A 15,354-nucleotide genomic window follows, 5' to 3' on the forward strand; every position below is an offset into this window, starting at 1 on the left:
ATGATGAAAAATACTGGCCAACACAACATCATTATCTTGTGCCTATATATATATGAAACAATTCTGCTGGTATTTCTTTATAATGATGCCAATCAGATAATTCCAAGCAGATGAAACCTACATTAGATAGACTCTGTAATGGCTCTGACAATAGCCAAGGATTTTAACTCAGTTCATGAATACCAACTTTTTGTCCTTCTATAATATATAAAGCTATATTTTATGTATTTAATTTTTATAGTATCACACCAGGTACTCTCTAAATCGCTGAAGCTGGCATCAATAAAAGGAAGCAAAGGAAACAGGGGCCCTTTTGTGATAATTTAGCACTGTTAAAACGCAGCACCTGATTCCTAGAAATGTTTTGCCTCCAAAAAATAAGAAAAAAAACAGTGAGCCATTCATGCTTCCTCTGGCCTCTTCCTTTCTCTTTACAGTAACTCTGAAGAGAAGCTAACAAGAACATGGGGCAGCACTCCTCTCTTCAATCCCTCTTACACTGGGAGTTTTACATGTATGAGATATACTTCTGCACTGAAAAGACATATCCTCTTACTTCCTAAAAGGTTTTGAAGTAAAGTTCACAAATGATTTTCAAAACTCTCCCAAGTTAAATTTGGGAACAAGTCCCATGTTCAGGATCACTATGGTATTATCAGTATTATACTTAAAATAATCAAGCAGACGTGTAAAAACACTTACCAGGACAAACCTCCTAAATGCATTTGGTTTGGTTTGATTTCTCAAGCATAGTCTGAACATATATTTTAATAAAACTCTGAAAAGTGAATGCCACTGCACACACTTTTTGCCTTGAAGATTCAAGAAGAAGCAAATGACCAAGGAACACTGCAATGAAAGATGCATTCCTGGAAGATGCTCTGACATTACAGTGAGCATGAACACAAAGCAACCTGTGATTCAACAGCATTTCAAAATAGCACTATTAAACATCTGCAGACTTTGATTTGCTTTAAAAGAAAAAGCCAGTCATTACAGATAAGCCTATGAGCAGCTCCTGCAACTGCAGTGGACTCTGGAAAAAGAAAGATCCCTGTTCCAGCAAAATCAGATCACACAGTCCATCTTCACCTACTGATTTCACGCAGCCTTTTAGCTTCTAACAGTTAATTTAACAATAGAAAGTAGAGATCAGTAAAAGTCACACACAATTTAAAGTAAAACTATTATGCTTTAATGTGTGTTATTTAATGGATATGTATCTAGTCTGGAAGAACAACAATAGACTAAGCCTTAAGAGTTGTCAACTGGAACGTTAAAGGCTATGTTGACCTTTCACAATCAATTTGCCACATCCCACAGCTTTCTATTTCCTTTGTTCCAAAACAGAAGGCAGATCATCCAGCTCACATGCTTCATAAAACACGATGATCCATGAATTGTGAGGATGCTTACTAGGCCAAAAATGGTTACCAACACTAGCAAGAGCTGAAGGATTTTGCACCTCCAAACCTACCTACCCCTGGACCGCAGCAGAGCACCAACACCACCTTCTGCCGAGCAGCAGAGACATGACAAATGCACGCTCGACTAATAAAACAAGATTACAATGCCCACACAATTCATGTCACTTGTGAACCAGTCTTTCTGTTGTGTGAGAACATGCAGTCAGAAAAAGAAATCTAATATCCATACTGGAAACTGAAGCTAATCCAGAGAGCTGAAGTGGAGCCAAAGGCAGCAGAGTGAACCAGCTGAACCTGTAAAAGAGCCACACAGAGGGACAGAACAAGGGACAGCTTGCTGAGCTGTGGACATCTTAACTACAGAGAAAAACATCAAAGCAGGGAAGAGCTACATGATGTAAATGGCCAGGAAATAGTTCTGCAATAAGGAAAACTGAGGGCAGTGATTCCCTGGTGTGTGCACCACTCTGCCTGAAAGGAAGACGTGTAAGGTTCAGCAGTCCTTAACTCACGGCAGGAGGGCACAGCCCAGGGGGGAGACACATGTGGTAGACAACTTAATATTCTTCTACTGATCACTTTCACCTGTCCTGCTAATTTTTCCCAAAAATCTGTTTCACATATACAGCTCATCCCAACTAAATCAAGAGAGATGGATGATAATGCTTGCTGCTGAAAAAGTTAATGATTTCAGCAAAATATTTTCTTAAATAGGTCTCCACCTAATGCTCTGGACAGATTTTTTACATTAAATGGTCAGCATTGTCTTTACAATAAGTGTATGTGTTATAATAATTTTCTATCTTGAAATAATTTCTGATTTTCCCTTTTGAGAAACTAACCTTTGAATATTTTGATATCCACTTTACTAAGTGTAGATACAGTCTGTAATGAAAATGTTATCTATCAAAAACCACTCATACACACATGCCCCATACACCCATAAATAATAATGTGCTCTCAAGAATGCTACTTACACGAGTTCTTGACTGTGACATGTCAGTCACCCAACAGAGGAAAAAAAAAAAAAAGAAAACCACAAAAACTATCCTGCAGCCCCATCTAGTGCATAATTGAGAATACTTCATCATTGACAAGTTTAAAGCTGGTACAATTTTAGGTCAGGGCTTCTCAAAATGTAATCCAGGACGTTGTGGCATGCATCCAGAGGTGGTATAGCACTACCATAAAACATTATCATATTTTCTATTTAAGGTCTGATAAGAAAGCTGCACAGTGATTCACAGGAAACTTAGGGTCAGATAATGGTTCATTATCCATTTAAATAGTTAAACACATGCACTGTGACTCATGCTTCTTTAAGATTGTTTTGTCTTCTTTTTGATGTAATATTACCCCTCCAAAAAGACAGTTCCTTTCAAAGAGAGAGTGGAGCAAAGTTAATTACCTCAAAAGTGAAACTAGAGGAGTGCAGCTTTTAAGGACTTGGCTGCTAGGAAAGTAGTAAATACTGATGGACAACAGGGCTGGCCTCTTACTTAGTCTCATGACAAAGTCCAATCTGTTCCAAAAGTCATGCAGATCAAAAAATGGTTCCAAAATACAAAAGCTATTCTATTTTCACAGCAGGCTTCAGAAATCATTTTTCTGTGCAAGACAGAGAGGAACAGAGCAGTGAGTGGCACATGGGTCACTGTATTTTAACACACTCCTGGTAAGCTGATCCCAAAATCTGCCCCTTCTCTGCAGGGTAACTTCAGCCCAAGCCAAGGATGAATGAGGGCACCCAGAGCCTGGGATGCAGCAAGTCTGGGATGCAGTATGTGCAGCACAGCCATTGCACCACTTCTCCTGAGGGCAAACAGCAACAAGCTGGCACAGCTTCACCCCTTTCATGAGCTCTGGCTATGTTTCCATTGGTCACAAAAAAATTAGGAAGATGAGACAACATCAATCTGTGTGTAAGCAAAACAGAAGAATATAGGAGGAACCTGTATTTAATTCATAGTTCTGACATAACAAAAGATTCCCAATTCCATTTCCAGGTTCAGACAATGGTAAGAAAATGGAGAAGTCCCACTGAATGAGAATGCCTTCAGCTTTCAAAGCAGTATTATGTTTCATCAAAAGAGATGGAATAGATGGAAAGGACCTGGAGGCTTATGTTGTATAGGTCAAACTTCTCCTTCATTAAGTAAAATCTTGAATTTGACAATTTTGTTCACTTTTGTTCCATCTAAAAGACACTATCAAAGGAAAATTTAATAGGATTTATAATACACTGAAAGTAGCATGACCATGCATTAAAGAGCTGCTATAATGACTAATTCAAGCCAGAGTACTTACTTTCAATCAAAAATGTATTTTCTAATGCTCAGAAAGAAAGTAAGGAAGAGTATCTTCAGGCTGAAAGCCTGGAGCCTAAAAACCCTTAGGCAATCGTAATGGGTTTCTGTTGCCTGAAGTCACAATATCAGTCAACTCTCTTTTAGGTATACAAAAATAGGAAAGGTTTTTTTTAACCTTAGTGAGAAAGTTCAGCCTACTCCAATAAAACACAAAACGTATACAGAGAAAAGAGGTACTTGTTTGAAAATAACCAACATACACAAAATAAGTAATTTCACCTTCATTATTATTCTGAGATTGAAACTTACATGCAGGCACAAGGAAACTGTGAGGTTCAGTTATGGGCAATCTCAAAAAACCTTTTTGTTTTTAGTTAGAGACAGCAGTTGGTAGACATGAAATGTATGCACCTAAGATATTTTAAGGCCCTTACAAACCTGATATCTAAAATTAAAAATGTGAGTGGGATGCATTCAGGTTACATTTTCAGGCTCTCTTTTGGTCAGACGCTCCACTGCTATTTTCATTTGCCGCTCTTTTCTCTCATTTTCTTTCTTTCTTTCTCTACTCACTATTCTCAATGCAATGCTGAGAGGTAGACCACATTACTGAGAATTTAATTTCCATGTACAGTACTTCCAGGAGCATCTTCTTGCTGCTTCCAGAAAGGTATTTCACAATTTCACCAAAAGAACAAAACTTAAGCTTGACCTCAGTATAAACACAGCTCCAGTGATTTCTGAAAACCTATAGGAAAACCTATCAGCTTTCCACGTCAAATTTTTCATCCTTTAGGAGGGTTTTATGTCATGTATTCTATATATAGAATTCAGAAAAACCACTTCAGCATACTATAACTAATATTATAAATGTAAAGCTTGGTTATGTACTTGAAAACTACTTTTCCCTCTTCTGAAAAGACTGGTGGACAAAGTTCCTGTTGACACTGGAATAATAACAAGTCTGAAATTCAGTATCTGTCTGCTATATAGACTGCAGCGTTTTAGAAAGATGCCTGTGCTACCTCTGAACAAACTATGGGTTATATTGTTTCAACACACAGGGAAAACACAAAACTCTCTTTTCCCTAAAAGCTTTGCCTAAATACAATTTTAATTATTAATGTCATAGCTATTATTAGTGAACGGGCAAATGCCAAAATATTCAGACTAAGTCTCCCCATCCCCAGTTTCCTGATGCTTTGTAGAGTAAATGTATGGTTTGTGTTACTTCTTCGTGGAAATAATTGCTAATCTTTCTTGTCTTTGACTCATATGGTCTATTATCTTGATATTCAGTTCTTGACTTCACTTAACTCACTGTTCACTACTGCTTCAATAATTCAGTTCTACTTTGGTTTATTTGTCATACTGGCCACAAAATTATTATTTCAAGAGATGCACTCACAAAGCTTTGAAGTTACTTTTATAGTTTTGTGACATTCTCATTGATGGAGTGCCAAAGTAGTCATCAAATACAGATGAAGAAATTTTTCTTCATTTATTTTATAGGCTCAGCTACACAATTAAGTTGCCACTGCTGAACCCTGGCCATAAAGGAAATCCACAACAATGCTCTCTATCTGTTCTGCAGTAACTTACTCTCCAAAGACTGCAAGGTAAACTACATTTCTCCAAATGATCTGTCAAATGAAGATCCAAGTGCAAATACAAACCTGCACTGCAATAGCCTAAATCTCCTTCAGCATCTTTATGCTCCTAGTACATCCTGCTCCATCCACTGACTTTCCTAAAGATACACACAGCCCCTCCACCATAAAATATGCAGAAAGTCACCTCAAACATAGGTCAGGATAGCAGGATCTCAGTTTCCACTGGAATATAGAACACAGAGGACTAAAATCAGAATTTTGCCACTATCTTGATGCTTTATAGAACATGACTACAGTTTGGTTTCAACATAAGTGGATCAAGAACCTTATGAACACATGCAGCCCTTCGTTCAATTTACAATTATAAGTAAAACTAACTCCAATTACACTTAGTCTCATTATCATGGTGTATATTCTCCACTGAAGAGATCAACGTCAGAGATATTATGTAATTGAAATCAATCCACAACTCCAGATGCAGCAGCACACACAAACACTCACTTAGCACAACCTTGGCATTTTTTACATGCAACTTGACATGGGAAAATTAATTCCTCCCATCTGCCACTGAGACCTACTTTGGTGGCCATACTTAAAAATCCAGCAAAAGTTGGTATGGTGACTGTATCACCAGCCTGGAAAGCATCACAGAAAACAGCACTTAAAGCGAACACATTTCTGATACATCTCACTAGGATACAAAACAAAAACATCATACCAGTAGTCATAACTCTCATCCCAGTTGTCAAAATGAACCAGAAAACGATTGTCCACCATGTCTGTTACCGTGGCAACACAAATGAAAGTCGGGTTCTTCTTGTCTACAGCTTCCAGCTTCATCCCCACTCGAAATCCCGACGGAATCACTGTCTACATAGAGGAAGACATTTAACTGGAGATAAATACTATAAATCCAGAAATCTCCCCATTGTCCACAACCAATATATTCATGCTATTTCCAATTTTCCCAATTAACTGTCCCAACAGAGTGGCAGCAGGCTAATTAGCTGACATGAGAGATGCTCAAACACAAAGACTTCTGGTTAATGAAAGGAAAAAAATCCTAAATATGCCGCTAAAATGAAATGTGTTAGTTTTCGCTGTCTTAGATACTCTCTCTGAAAGACCATTCTTGTTCCACAAGATTATGGTGCAAGACACAGTACAAATAACAAATCTTTAATTTAAGAATGCATCAGAAGTTTAAACAGATCACTAGAAGAGTAATGAACTGGAACTGCAGAGGTTAGCTGTGCAGTGGAGGATGTTAGAATGTTATTCATTTTGCTGTAAACACTTTTGTTTTAAATTTCAGACTCAAGTCTGCCATCACTGAAATGTGCTATGAGTCTCTACCACACACAAGCATGCTCACAACTACACCATTAGTAACAAGTGAGTACTTACTGCATTCTGGTTTTCAAACAGTGATTTAGGAGCAGCTTGAGCCCTGCATGCCTTTAAGTAGGAGGGCCAGCTGAATTCTTCTTCCTTATATCCTAAATGAGAGTTGTAAAAAAAGAGCAAGAAATTATGGTCATGAGACATACATATCAGTAAGAGACAAATTTTATAGTTTCATCTTCTTCCCTTTGAATGAATGTCTCCAAGAAGCACAGCCTAAAAGTCGTCTCTTTGTCTCTCCCAAAGAAAACCTCACCTTACCACCACCTGTCAGCCTCACAGGTACCACCTAACTTCCCTTTGCTAGTCTCACTGTCACACACACAGAGCCAACAAGTGTTCTCCAGCTGCTTTTCACTCTGCTGCTTTTACTTCAGAATCAGTAAAAGACCTACAGATCCCAAAGTTCTTCCCACTATGCCAGTCAGTCCAAGAAAAAAAATATCCCTCCTCCTCCAGACTTCACCATATTACATCATCAGGCTATCATTAACACAGCATCATCACTACTAGCTTTAAAACAACCCCTCTAGGTTATATCCAAACAGTTGCTTACACTACCAATGCCTCAGGACCCTTTCTCAATTTACAGTATAAACTGTCCCCTGCATGGACATTATACATTTTTTATTCTGTGTATACAACACTTGAAAAGAAATCTATTTCTGTTAATGTTTAGGGAAAAAAATTACAAATAATTCATAATATATTAAACTGCATAAAATAATCTTCAAAATACCATTTGTAGTTCTAATCTAAAAAACAATGCTAGGAGTTGGAAGCAAATACATTTCCCCCTTCATTTTTCTGTTATGGAACAGTTGCAGAAAAATCTCTTTTAGTCAATATGTTACAACCCAGTAAAGTAAGACCAAAACCACAACAAATTTCAGTGAGTGACTGCCTTTACTGAAATGTGTCACCTCTTAACTACTTGAAGTATAACTCAAATACGCCAGAGACAATTGCTTTGTTTAATCTTCTCATATTATAACCTTCTCATATTCTCATATTATCCCAGGAACCGCAAATTTAAAACCTTCACCTTCTCTGCATTGAGCTTTCTCACTTTTCATTTTAAATAGTACTCAGCATAAATTAACCTACAAGTCCAAACAAAAATACTTGTCTTATCCTCCAATTGCCTGTTTTCTTGATACACTACAGCGGTGTGTCAAGCTTTGAAACCATTTTTATGTTGTATGTATATTATATTTCAAATGTATGTATGTTATATTTCAAATGCTGTATCATTTGAAACCATTTTTAAAGCAATACAGTATTTAGGCTTTCTATTTTTGCTTTGTAATTCTAGAGAGCATTCAAACCTAAGTCCAAGCTCACAGAAGACAATAAAAAACTCCCACCTACTGCATGAGTGAAGGGATCAGTTACTGGGACTAGGACAAAGCCCATGGAAAAAAAAATTGTTTTAGTAGGCTGTGAAACTGTTTCTGGGCAGTGTGGGTCTTCCTGTCACCAAATGAGAAAGGGAGATCTTAAGCTCCTAGCTCATCTCTCATAACAAGACCAAAGGTCAATTTGATTTATTCACTGCAGATCAGATCAGTTGTAGGAATGTGTCCCAGTCAATGCAATTTTTACATGCATATATATACATGTACATCCATTCTCTTGCTGCAGATTTTGCTGTGTGAGATAAAAAAGTGCCCTCTTCTACACAAAATGAACAGTGCCCTGACCACTATCTTTTTTAATTTCTGTGAAATCTAGTTTGATTTTGCCTCTTAGCTCTCCTATATCTGCTGGAAGCCCAGAGTAGCTGCCTGTTGCCTCCAATCCCATCACAAGACCTGTCCTGCCCAGCAGCACTAAGAGTTACCCATCCTTTCCATTTTAATAAACATGGATAGAAATACATTTCAGAAAACAAATAATATTCTTCCTGTCTCACGTCCCTCACTCCCCACCCCCTGCCCCCCAAGTCAGACCACCAGGTTCCAAATTGCTGAGGGTTTATTCTGTGAAGGTCATAAATTTGTATTTTAGCTGGAAAATTAAAGGCTACTGACACAAACCTTTGAGTTCTTCTCTGGGGTGCTATTTTATATAAATACTCTGTCGTATGCCATAACTCTCAATGGCTTTAGCATCTGTAAAATTTGCAATGGGCACTACAGAAATCATTATTAAAATGTCCTAACACAGCAAAATAAACCCATCTGTCCAATCCAATTAAAATAGAACATACAACTGGCATATTATCCTTCCCCTTGGAAAAGCAGAACCCCACAAAGTTCTTCCAGGGGCAGTCATTCATGGTTAACAAAAGATTTCTAAACCAGGCATGTAAGATTAAAAGGTGACAAATCCTTGTCATAGACACAAAACTTACTAACCACACTGTAATAGCATCAGGAAGGCTCTAACTGGGAACTACCCATTTGCTACATACAAGTTATTACATCAGCAAAGGCCAGCCTTCTAAGAAATTCTTATTTATGCTCAAGGAATTGCTATTTCTACACAGCCAGTTGTCCCAAGACAAGCAGCACCCTGTGGCCAGAGTGGGGCTTGCAGAGCACTCAGAGGAGCAGCTCATGCCCCTCAAGGCTCACACAAAGAAATGCCATCCTCTCACACTGGCAGGCCCCATGCCCCTACACTCCCAGTGGCTTTACTGTCACTTTTCCACACTTGAGCCCTTACATCTACAGTTTTGTAATTCTCTGCAAGCACATCCTCTTCAATCTGTGCACTCCTCATTTTCCAGCCCCTCTAAACCACATTATACTACCCTCACTGTGTATGGCAAAATGGCACATTCACTTACATCTCACTTTTCAGACTTCAGGACTTGCTCCCTTCATCCCCACATACTCCCTCCATATTCCAAAAGGACCACATTTATCTATTTTTCATAGTACAGTTCAGTACATATACCCTCCAATTGCCAAAAGAAGTTACACAATGTGAAATGGAAGTAAATTATGCAAGTAAATTACACCCATTTCAATACCTGTGTACCATTTATATAATCCATGTACAAATTACACTTTCAGGCTTGCAATCTTACCTTTTTTTCTCCCCATTGATCTGTTCATTCCTCTTTTTGTTTCTATTTCAGACTTAAAGACTGTGCTATTTCCACAGAGATTATTAGCCTGTACCAACATTTGTACAATAACAGTGATCACTATGCAGTAGCAAAAATGTCCTAAGACCTTCCACTAAAGGATCCTCAGCAGCCTGTGAGACCTCCATTTAAGCATATAATATGTCACCAGTAAGCTGCCATTTTCCTTGCAATAAGCTGGGGTCTAGGCTTGCTGATCAGTTTTTTTCTTTTCCTAATGCCTTATGGATGACTCTTACGGCCCATTTTCTTTTCTTGGTTTCTCTGAATTTCCACTGAATAAAAGGGGCATGCTTTCGAACCTGAAATTCTAGGCAAAATATGTATTTAATTTGCCATTTTGAAATACTCTTGACTAAACAAACTAAAACATTTCTGGCAAAAAAAAAAAAATATTACAGCATTACACAGGTACTCTCAATCTCAGAACTGTGTAAGACACAGAGATTTAAACTAAGCAATACCTTTAGGTGGATGAAGCTTGTGACCTGTTTTTTCACACCATCCAACAGGATGAATGTCGGAAGAATCAGCATTCACCCAGAAATCGTAACAATCTGGGTATCCATCAAAATGTAGTCTTACTCTGTAGCCACAAACCTAAAAGCAAGAATTGACAACATACAACACTAAGACCTTTGCCCTACACATAACCACTTCCATTCATTATTATGTATAATTACTGTATGTTTTCAGTCAGCTTTTTACTTCTGCCCAATCCAGCACTGGATTAATAAATTCATTTGATAAAAAGGAGAGAATTAAAAGGCAAAGCTATTCGCAGTCTGAGTGCCTCCTCTTCTGGTCAAAAGAATTTAACTAAAAGCTGGCTATTGTCAGTAGTTCTCAAAAACTTGACAATGGTTCCAACCCAGCATCAAAGTAAAACGTAAGCCCTACAGAAGAGTGTGAATACATCTGATGCAACCAAGGACAAAGTGCAGATAATGAGGTTCTCAAGCTATCCTGATTAACTGATATGCAAGGGAGCAGTGAACAATAAGTATGTTCAAAAGGCTCTCCAGAGAGATACTGAAAACTGTTTAAGTAAAGATGAGAAGTCAGTGGAGGTATTTCCCAGAACTTCATTATTCCATGAAGTAATAAGTCAAACCACTGAGAAGAGAAGAAAAACAGGACACAACACTGTCTCTGTACGGAAGGTCTCCACATCTCCCTGAGTGCCAAATGCCACAAATTTACTGCAGCCATCAATGAAAAATCTCAACATCAACCCTATTTTATATTTAATTTGTACTCTTGACATAATTTCCAGTTTCCCCACTTAAATTCACAAATGAAATCCAAAACCCATTAAAAGTACCCAAAAATTAAAGTAAGGTATGTTTAAAAGATATTCAAAAGATGCTTGAGAGGCAGGTTCTCTATTGAAAGCCAAGAAGCTGTTCATCAGAAAAACTATATCATGAACCACATAAAAAAGAAAATCTGGGTTTATATTTTATGTTAACTTGCACAGGTTGCCAATACAGGCAGTTTTGGTGGCAATCAGCATGAAAAAGTTGTAGCACAACAGCAGCATGAGAAACTTTTAGCTATTTGTATCAGTGAATGGAGCAACTGCAAATAATATCAAACTTCTATCAGTCGTCATGTTTGTTTTCTATTTATTTTTCCTTTTAAATACAAACTACAGGATTACAGATAAAACCCCATATTATCCAACTAGTCTAACACTGTTTTCTGTACCTGTGTATGTTAAATATATGTACTGCTGCATTGACACTGGATATATTCTTTATATGCCTATCAGGCAGAAATAATACGGCATTCTTAATTTAAAAACCATCTTCCTACATGTAGTTTCTGTCTGCCTGTTAGGTAAGAGTGAGGGTTTTCAGCTGCTGCTGTTTCATTTCAGACTCTGCCACAACCCAGCACTGTGGCTGCTTGCTTACCTCAGCCACTGTGAGAACACAGTAGATGGACTGGTGCTCAGGATCCACACCCTCCAGCTTCATCCCTACCTTGAATCCATTCTTGTTGTATGGGAAAGACTGATACTGCAATGGAAAAGAACAGTTTCAATACTTCTGAGAGTATACCAGAGAAAGACACAATATCTTTATAAGGAATAAAGCAATCATTATTTATTATTCATGTTTCTGAAGGAACTAAAAAATCACTTTATGTTTTGCGTTTTCAAAAATGTGGAGAGGAAAAGAGAAATTGACGATTGATTGAAAAACATAATGACTTGAAACTTGAGAGTATGTAAGAAAATTAGGAAGAATTAGCAAGAGTCAAGGGAAAGATGACACCATTTGTCTTCAACTTTTTTCACTAATTGACAGTAAAATATCTTAGCAATTTAATTATTCAGTTTTCAGACTGCACAGAGACACCTTCCTGGTGGACATTATTCCTGTAATAATCACAACAATGACTCTGTTTTGCCTTTTTGGTTCCCCATCTCAGACCATGAAAGATGAACTGAAAGGCAGAAATATTGAACACTGTTTGTATGTAGAGATGGCCTATTTGCTGTCCTTTATATGCTGAGTCCACACTATGTAGTCTTCCAGGAGAATTTCTACATCACAGGAACATGACTACCCTTACATCACATTACAATGAACCCAGAAGAATATCTGTCAAAAAACAGAAAGGGAAAATGAGGCTAAGCAGGATGGATCAACTACCTTTTCAACCAGCAGGCATCATCATCCTTCTGGTAAAGAGGATGGAAGGTAGCAGATATTAAGGTTAAATTGAAGGAAAGATCAGAAAAATAAGTAATCAAAACTGGAGACAGTTTCCCACAGGTTAGAAAATTCACAGTCAGTTTTATGTTACAGAAAAAACCACAGGAAAAGCATCTTAATTGTTCCCTTTTCCTTCTGTTTCTGTCTAGGAGGCACATGTTCCTGAGTCAACTGCAGTACTCTGCAGCCAAAGGGAAGAGAAGGGTACCAAGGGAAATACTCAGAGAGGTATCACCTACTTGGAAGGAAGGGAAACCTTGTGAGACACAGCTTAGGAATCACTCCAAGGTCTAAGGAAATGGCAAGGACCCTCCATCATCCTGACCATTCCTAACTAAGGGTACGAAACAACCCAGTGAGAAGTACTGTTTCTGAAATGGTAAAATAAAAAGAAAAAAAGTAATTCTCAAAATCCAAACGGAAATCAAGGATTCATGATTGGTTGTGATGTTTGGTTTGGGCTTTTTTTTAATCTATCTGTTTTTGTGGCTTGCTTGTTCATCTGCAAAATGGAGAAAAATTACCTGGCCAATTCTGAGTGTTATTAAGAATTCTCTTTCTGCTACAGGCTTTAAATAATGCACACTAAATCCAGCATTACCCAGGGGCTAAAAACTTTGAAATAAAATACTAAATTAAGATGCAATGGATGAGAAAGGTACAATGTGAAGGAAACATCACATAACTCCAGACTTTACCACCATGTGAGTGCCCTGCAAAACCTTTGTACTGCTACAGCATTTCATGGACCTTTAGAGAGGCAGAGCAATGCTTTGTAAATCTGCCTTCCCACCAGGGCACTCTTTAGATTGTTTTCTTGCTAATTTTTGAACCAGTATATAGCACTACCTTCACAACTGAAGACAGTCAGGGGACTGTTGTTCTTGCACCTACAAATCTATGGATTCTGTAAACCTAAATCCCAGTTCTTCACTTTTCTCACTCAATAGCAACTAAAATACCCATTAAAGACCAGCATCACATGGCATGTGTAAGCTGAAAACTAATTCCCACAGAGAAGATTTAACAGCTGAAGTATGAAGCATACAGAAAGAAATGGATGCAAGAAACAGAAAAGCAAGAACAGAATTATCAGAAAAAAGCAACATATAGCAGGAGTACAGCAGCTGAGACGTGTTCACATGTTTCACCAGCTTTTGCAAGGGAAGATAACAGCACAGAAATCCTGTGGGTTTGGATACAGAGCTCTCTTCCAAGCAAGAGAGGTGGCACTAATGAAAGCACCGGAATGACAAAGCATAGCAGGCAAAGGACAAGCAGGACATGATGATGTGACATCCAATCAGATGACAGGCAAAAGGAGAACAAGACAAAGTAGTATCTGATGTAGTAACAAAATATAATGTCAGCAGAAGCTGAAGAAAAGACAGGTAATATAATCAAAGCAACAAGACAAAAGATGACCTTTGTACCACCTTTCTAAACATATTTAAAGAAAATTATATGGCATGAAAAAGTGTGGGTATGTATCACATTTTTTAGCTTCAGAGACTAGAAGGAATGGCTAAACCAGCAGATTTTGGAAGAGCATCTGCTTTCTGCAGTCTGATTTGACAGCATTCATCTACAACAACAGAATTCTCTGAAAAAACAGAGAGAGATAATTGCTTTCATAATTGCTGATGGACACAGTATTGTTTTCATCATGCAGGTTTTCCAGAGAAAAGAATAAAATCTTCAAATTATTTTTTGTTTATTGATTTCCTAGGAATTTCATGATCTTAGGTGGTTGACTGACCTAAATTTCAAAGGTCATACCTCCTTAAAAAGCTTAGTAGGCACTGCAATGGCCCTTTCTTCCTCCAGATAGGATGCCCAACACCATGCTTGCCTTCCTTTAGAGGGTACAGCTACAAAGAAGCATAAAACAGGGAAATAATTCTGTAACTGTTAGTATCTCAAGAAAAAAAATCCACAACACAAGTTCATAATATTCTTGAATTTTCATTTTATGAAATGCACTCATGGTGTTGTTCAGAACTTATTTCAGAAAAAGAAGTTCTGTAGGCTGAAAGGCACCAGGAACATGAAGGTTCCTGGTTTGTCCAGAAACAGTTCCAGCAGCTCAAACCTTGATTAATAACAAGAAAAACCTCCTTCAGGTGACAAGAACAACTTACAAAGTCTTGCTCCAACACGTTTTTCCTATTGCTCCTAAGAAGCATTAAGATATACGATTTGCAAATGTGTAAAAAGATGAGTTCAAATCACAAAATAGCTCAGTATTTTAAGGGGTTTCTTTTTCCCCATGTCCTTCTTTAACTGGAAAGCCTTTTCAAGTGGATACTGCTCATAGTAAGTTTTTTAATCAGGCTTGAAAGACTCCACTCTTTAACAGTATTCAGACTGTTTCTCACCTACTCCATCACTTTGTAGTTTGATGGTTTTGGGTAGAAAGGCAGTGATTTAACAGTATTTTCTGCAAGTCTTCAGAACTGTCACCAGTGCTTCTTTTCCTCAGGATGTCATTAGCATATGAGAGAAACCTCCAGTTTCAGGTTTGTTCACACAGTGTGAACACTTGCACAGTAATTGCAATACTGCTTACAGTCCATCTTAATGATGGCTACAGTCACACAGTTTTCAGGCCTCAAAAATAAGGCACTACCTGCACAATAGCAATAGCCAGGAACTTCAAGAACAGATGACCATTTATGTATCTACTTTCATACACCTCTACTCTGCTCTACTGATCTCCACCTAAAATGCCTCCTCTGCACAGGCAGCTTAGCATTTCAGACCACAAGCTCACACTGT

General features: G+C 37.9%; 1 protein-coding gene across 6 annotated transcripts in view; it reads right to left on the reverse strand.

The window, feature by feature from the left end:
- L3MBTL3 (L3MBTL histone methyl-lysine binding protein 3) overlaps positions 1 to 15,354 on the reverse strand; it is a 78,260-nt gene that overhangs the window by 33,984 nt on the left and 28,922 nt on the right. For all 6 annotated transcript variants that reach the window (XM_058021097.1, XM_058021101.1, XM_058021100.1 and 3 more), the window contains exons 7-11: positions 14,356 to 14,447; positions 11,770 to 11,874; positions 10,315 to 10,450; positions 6,757 to 6,848; positions 6,068 to 6,219 (exon numbers count right to left, since the gene is read on the reverse strand). In XM_058021097.1, the coding sequence (XP_057877080.1) occupies positions 6,068 to 6,219; positions 6,757 to 6,848; positions 10,315 to 10,450; positions 11,770 to 11,874; positions 14,356 to 14,447 (577 nt within the window). The remainder of the gene's footprint in view (positions 1 to 6,067; positions 6,220 to 6,756; positions 6,849 to 10,314; positions 10,451 to 11,769; positions 11,875 to 14,355; positions 14,448 to 15,354) is intronic.

The sequence above is a fragment of the Melospiza georgiana genome, chromosome 3 (genome assembly GCF_028018845.1).
Source record: "Melospiza georgiana isolate bMelGeo1 chromosome 3, bMelGeo1.pri, whole genome shotgun sequence".
Classification (NCBI taxonomy): Eukaryota; Metazoa; Chordata; class Aves; order Passeriformes; family Passerellidae; genus Melospiza; species Melospiza georgiana.